This window comes from Apteryx rowi, unplaced genomic scaffold (genome assembly GCF_003343035.1).
Source record: "Apteryx rowi isolate R43461 unplaced genomic scaffold, aptRow1 scaffold_325, whole genome shotgun sequence".
Classification (NCBI taxonomy): domain Eukaryota; kingdom Metazoa; phylum Chordata; class Aves; order Apterygiformes; family Apterygidae; genus Apteryx; species Apteryx rowi.
The window spans coordinates 457,430-463,952 of NW_020449697.1; the positions used below are offsets into that span (position 1 = coordinate 457,430).

At 45.2% G+C, this 6,523-nt stretch overlaps 1 protein-coding gene across 1 annotated transcript; it reads left to right on the forward strand.

Moving 5' to 3' along the window:
* Window positions 1-2: 2 nt before the first annotated feature.
* Window positions 3-6,333, forward strand: SMG8 (SMG8, nonsense mediated mRNA decay factor; the record flags this gene model as incomplete). The annotated part of the gene is made up of 4 exons (XM_026071436.1): window positions 3-1,674; window positions 2,586-2,731; window positions 3,185-4,060; window positions 5,887-6,333. Coding segments are annotated over 4 exons (2,892 nt in total), but the record flags the coding sequence as incomplete, so codon positions are not given.
* Between the last annotated feature and the right edge of the window lie 190 nt (window positions 6,334-6,523).

Here is a 6,523-nt window from a genome sequence, read left to right on the forward strand (position 1 = left end):
GGCCCGTGAGCCTGCGGGAGCTGCTGTTGGCTGGTGCCGAGGCGAGCGGCGCGGCGGCGGGGCCGGGCGCGGCAGCAGCCCCCGGCGAGGAGGAGGTGTGCGTGGTAGGCATCTTCGGGAAGACGGCGCTGCAGCTGTGCTCCGAGAAGGCGGCGCTGGTGAGCACCGTGTGCGACCGGCAGGTCTTCCCCCTCTTCGAGCGGGAGGGCCCCGCGGCCGAGGCGGCGGCCGGCGCCCCCGGGCAGGAGGGCGAGCCGGCCGCCAAGGACTACAACCAGCTGCAGGCCTACTACAGCCAGGAGAGCCGCGTGCTCTACCTGGTGCTCACCTCCATCTGCGACACGCCGCAGCTGCTGCGGGCCTGCGGCGACCTGGCCGCGGCCGAGGGCAGGGAGCCCGGGCCCGGCCACCCGCCCGGCGCCCCGGCCCCGCTGCCCCACGCCGAGGCCCACGAGTTCTGGAAGCACCAGGAGAAGCTGCACTGCCTGAGCCTCCTCTACCTCTTCTCCGTCTGCCACATCCTGCTGCTGGTGCACCCCACCTGCTCCTTCGACATCACCTACGACCGCGTCTTCAGGGCGCTGGACGGGCTGCGGCAGAAGGTCCTGCCTTCCCTGAAGGCTGCCATTAAAGACTGCCCAGTGGGCAAGGAGTGGAAGCTCAACTGCAGGCCGTGCCCTCCGCGTCTCCTCTTCCTCTTCCAGCTCAATGGGGCCCTGAAGGTGGATCCCCTCCCAGGCAGGGGCCAGGACCCCTGCGGTCACCTGGAAAAGCCACCCCCCAAGAAGCACTCCCCCAAGAGGCGGCTGCAGCATGCGCTGGAGGACCAGATCTACCGCATCTTCCGAAAGAGCAGGGTGCTAACCAACCAAAGTATCAACTGCCTGTTCACTGTGCCTGCTAACCAGGCCTTCGTCTACATCGTGGCTGGTGGGGCCCAGGATGGAGAGGATCCAGTGGCCATGCTTCTCGACCAACTCAGGAGCAACTGCACCATGAGAGAGACTGACTCGCTGCTGGCTCCCACCCTGTCCGGACCCAGGAGGTACCAGATGATGCGGCACGGCAGGCAGCAGTTGTCCTTCTATGCAGAGAGTAGTAGCAGCAGCTCCAGCTCCTCTGGGCAACTTGTGGACTGTACCCTCAAGGAGTTCTTGTGGCAGCACGTGGAGCTGGTGCTCAGCAAGAAGGGCTTCGACGACAGTGTGGGGAGGAACCCGCAGCCCTCTCACTTTGAGCTCCCAACCTACCAAAAGTGGGTTGCTGCAGCTTTAAAACTGTACGAAGTGACCATTGAAGGCAAAGATGATGACCCAACTTCTCTCACTGGGGAACTGAGTTCCAAAATCATGGGCAGCATCAAAGTCTTGGAAGGGTATTTAGACATAGACACTAAATTCTCTGAAAACCGTTGCCAGAAAGCTCTCCCCATGGCCCACAGCGCATATCAATCCAACCTGCCCCATAATTACACCATGACAGTCCATAAAAATCAATTGGCACAAGCCTTGCGTGTGTACAGCCAGCATGCCCGTGGACCAGCCTTTCATAAATATGCCATGCAGCTTAACGAGGACTGTTTCAAGTTCTGGAGCAATGGGCATCAGCTTTGCGAAGAGCGAAGTTTGACTGACCAGCACTGTGTGCATAAATTCCATTTGCTCCCAAAAGCAGGTAAAGAAGCTTGTTTGTGGTTGATTCTCGTGTTTTAATTTTGTTTGCACTTTAAAATGTTTTGTCTTAAGCTGCACATTTATGGAAGATGAAAGCTTGACAGCTTTAAAGCTTCGTTTTCTTAGAGTGGGGTTAATTACAGTAGAGCTGTTGTTCAGACTTCTTTTATGTTGCCCTGCTGAGATGCCTAATCCCAATCAGGAGTGACCATTATAATTTGGAAATAGCTCAGTTTTCATGGTCAATTCAGTCATTGCTTCCTCTGCAGTTTATTGCATGTGGTGGGAGTGTATGTGATGTATTTGCATTGCACAGGACTTAGAATATTAAAGAAACCATAGATGGTGATGAATGACTGTGTTATGTTATCAGCGCTATAAAAGTGCAATGTTCAATAACTATTCTCATGTTTTGTGCCATTGAGTCCCCCAAATGTGATCTTAAAACAAAATGAAAACACCTCTACTCTTGTTGAGTAATATTTAGATGCGAGTCCACTGTTAGTAGTAACTTTGATTCTGTCTGTGCTAATTAGAGATGTCACATTGGAGTCCTTCTAACGAGAGATATAAAAGAGGACAAAACTTCTCTCAAAAAGTGTGTGCCCTCTTCCCCCCCCCTTTTTTTTTAATAGCTCGATTGACTTGAACAAGGAACAGAAACTGTCTAAAATACATTTATTGTGGGCAGAAGAATTACGTACACTTTTTAGGAAGAGCTTGTAAAAGCAAAGAAGGCTCACTTTGCGTTGTGATGAATGTGAGAAAGGGAGAAGGAATTTCCCAATTAACTGGCATTGCTGGCAAATAACTTTGCATATGTATATAGCAAGGAGAAGGCAGTGGATGAAGGGAAACAATCTCTAGAAATGGCAGGCTACTTCTCTTGGGTTTGACTGGTTTTGCTTTTAGGGGAAAAGCCAGAAGCAGATAGAAATCCTCCAGTTCTGTATCACAACAGCCGGGCTCGTTCCACTGGTGCCTGTAACTGCGGAAGGAAACAAGCGCCTCGTGATGACCCCTTTGATATCAAAGCAGCTAATTATGACTTCTACCAGGTAACTATTAAGTCTCTACTTCTACTGCAAGCAGCACTTTTGCTTTATCAACAAAGCCTGTATTCTGAAGTGACCAAGAGTAAGTTTTTCTCTTAACCCCATCAGTGTGCGGATATTGTCTTGGGGAGGCGATTTCAGGGAGCAGAAATTGTGTGCATAATTGGGTGACCAGAATGGGCAGTTTTGGTCCCCACCACTCCATGCAGACAGGAGCATCTTTACATTTCAAGTGTGTTGGTTCGTGTAAATTTTAAATCCATGGTGTGCATGGGCTGTACTCCCATTGATGCTTTTATTCTCATATTGTGCAAACCTCTTGATTCTTCCTCTTGAATCTTCTTCTTTTTTTTTTTAATGTTTGCTCTACTAAATTATACCTACTAAATGTTATGACTCTGAACTCCCTCATCACTGAGATGAAAGATGTAAAGTTAATCACATTCTTTTTCATAGCTGCTGGAAGAAAAATGCTGTGGGAAACTGGAGCACATCAACTTCCCTGTGTTTCAGCCAAGCACACCTGATCCAGCACCTGCTAGGGATGAGTCATCACCTGCCCCTCCAGAAGGAGAGATTGAGAAACTTAAAGAAAAAGAACCTCAGACTCAGGGAGAAAGCACAGGCCTAAGCTTAGCCCTCAGCCTGGGTCAGTCGACAGGCAGCTTGGGCACTTACCCGCCTGACCCCCAGGGTGGAGGTGACAATGCAGAAAGCCATGGGCAGAGTGGTGACTCCAAAAGTGAGAAGAGGCCAAGTCTGGTCGATCGCCAGGCGTCCACTGTCGAGTACCTCCCTGGGATGCTCCATTCTAATTGCCCTAAAGGCCTTTTGCCCAAATTCTCTAGTTGGGCACTGGTCAAGCTGGGCCCTGCTAAGGCTTACAACTTCCACACTGGCTTAGACCAACAGGGCTTTATCCCAGGAACAAACTACTTAATGCCTTGGGACATTGTCATCAGAACGAGAACGGAAGATGAAGGAGATCTGGACACCAATTCCTGGCCTGCACCTAACAAAGCTGTTCCTGGAAAAAGAAGCGCAGTTGTGATGGGAAGAGGAAGACGGAGAGATGACATAGCTCGGGCTTTTGTAGGATTTGAGTATGAAGATGCACGTGGTAGGAGGTTCATGTGTTCAGGGCCTGACAAGGTCATGAAGGTGATGGGAGGGGGACCAAAGGAATCTGCTATCAAAGCCCTCAATTCTGACATGCCACTGTACATCCTGTCGTCAACTCAGGGACGAGGACTCAAGCCACATTATGCTCAATTTATGAGGCTCTTTGTGGTGGTTCCTGATGCTCCACTGCAAATAACGTTAACACCTCAGGTAAGAAATGGAATCTGGTAACTGCAGAGAAAGAGTGGAGAGTTACAACATTTGTTGCAGGATGGGGAGGCACAGGAGTGATAGGCAAAGGGTGTTGGATGGAAACTACAAGAAACTCATTCCAATCCAAAACAGACCTTCAGTCAAGTTCTCTTAAGCCAGTAGTGGACAAAAGCAGCGGTTAAAATGTTGGACTGTTGGTTGTCTAGTTAAAAGAGATTGGAAGCTTGAGTTCACTGCTTAACAGATGGCTTCATAAGAAACCGATCTTGCCACTTAACTTTTTGGTGGAGAGGCCAATGACTGGGCCTCTGCAACAAATTTCTCCTTTTTCTTTAGGGGGAGTTCTCAGTTCAGCTTTGAAATGGCATGATAGCTGAAACAGGAAAGTCTGCCGCAGTGCTGTACCTGTCTTCTAAACAGCTGGTTTTTCAAATGTCAGGGTTGGCTTATGCCAGCTTTATACTTTTTGGAAAGTAAGTTTAAGAAATTATCAAGGGTGACTTAAGAGCATTCCATTAGATTGAAAGCACACTTAAGATAAGTCTGCTACAGAGAATGTGCTGCAATAATTTCTTTTTTTTTTTTTTTTAAAGATCACCAGTGAGTAATGACTATGTAAGAATTAATTTAACATTTTAAATGTCATGAAGAAAAGCAGTGACTCATGGCTGAGGTGAATTATTATTATTAGTTACCCTTTGAATTTAGGAGGTAAAAAGATTTCTTTAATTGGAGATTTTTTTCCTGTTTCCAAGTGTGTCCTAAAGAAACAGAGGAAAGAACTCCATTTACCCCTTAGTTTTTAAAACAGTAAAATATGAAAAAGTGTACGTAAGTGTTTACTTACAATTTTTGCCCTATTCTAACAAATAATATTGGTGTTTATTGTATAGTAGTGGTACTGAATGAGCATCAGAACAACATGTATTCCATATAATGGTGGGAGGGGAAGCAGATTTAGAACATTTTGTAACCCTTCTAGCTTTTGAAAATTGCCACAAGATCCTTATTGAACCAAGAAACAATGGAATTGGCCTCTTTTATGGGACACCTGCAGCTACTCAGATACCACTTGTTTTGTTTTCAAGGTTAAAGAAGAGTTCTGACTGAAACCTGACATTAACACTGAAGGTCTACCAGTATTATAAAAACATGCAATTTTTCAGTAGTAAAGATATTTCATCAGTTAAGATATTTAACTTTGTGTTCTTGACCTCCAGTCTCACTAACTTCTGTTTTTTTGCTTGTGTGAAAACTGGAAACCATCAGACCCTAAAGATGGTATTTCAGATTATCTTTTTAGAGGAGAGGGGGTGAAGTGGAACAATGGAATTAGCAATTTATTGTTTTATTGTTTGAAACTGAGGCAAGAATTGAAGGATCTATATGTGATGATATTTATTTTGCTATTCATTCCTAGTTTAAACCTATGTCACTGTCTTATGACACCTAGGGCTGTGTTCTGACTCGGAAAATCTGTTGTGCTGTATATTGCATGTTCCACACAACAACTCTTCATGTGAATAAGACTTTCTCAGTCATTTAATACAAATTATGCAAAAGCCCTGTTAAATGTTGCTGAAATTGCCACAAGATTAGATTTTACAAGATTAAAAGTTCACATTGGTTGAATGTTTTGGAGAAAGCTAACAGTTCAGGGTTATCTGTGCTACAGTGCTGAAATCTGCTGTTACAACCTTTAGTACTGCATGAGTGGGGAACTTGCTTGTAGCCAAAAATTACTAGACTTCCTTGGATTCAGTTTGCTTTTAGCTTTTTATTCTAACGATGTTTATCTGCTCACATCTTCATTTTCTTTTCAGGTTCAGCCAGGGCCACCACCTTGTCCTGTGTTTTACCCTGAGAAACAGGAGATAACCCTTCCATCTGATGGACTGTGGGTGCTTAGATTTCCTTATGCATATGTGACAGAACGCGGACCCTGTTTTCCTCCAAAAGAGAGCCAACAATTAATGAGTTACAAAGTTCTCAGAGGAATACTGAAAGCGATTACACAATAAGAATTATTCTGGTAGATTGATTTTAGTTTTAAAAAAAACTATCTTCAATCCAAATTACGGATTTTGATTCATGTCTGTTACCTAACAGCTATCACTGTGATCTAGTGAGCCAAATTGTTTTTCACTCGAACACAGTCAGGTTAAAAATAAAGTCTGAATATCAAAGTGGAGAAAGAAATCCAAGAAACCTGTAAAATTTGTTTATTCAATTTTCATATGTAAAAAATAAAAAATGGTTATCTGAACATACTGAGCCTGTATTACTGAACATTGTGGTGATAGTGCTTGTCCCCATCATATCTTTCTATGTACATATTTAGGAATATTTGAAAATTATGGTTGCCTGAAATCAAGATTTTCCTTTGTTGTATAGAAGCAATGATGGGCACAATCTCTTGTTTTTCTAAACAAGCTATTTATATGTAAACAACTTGATGCT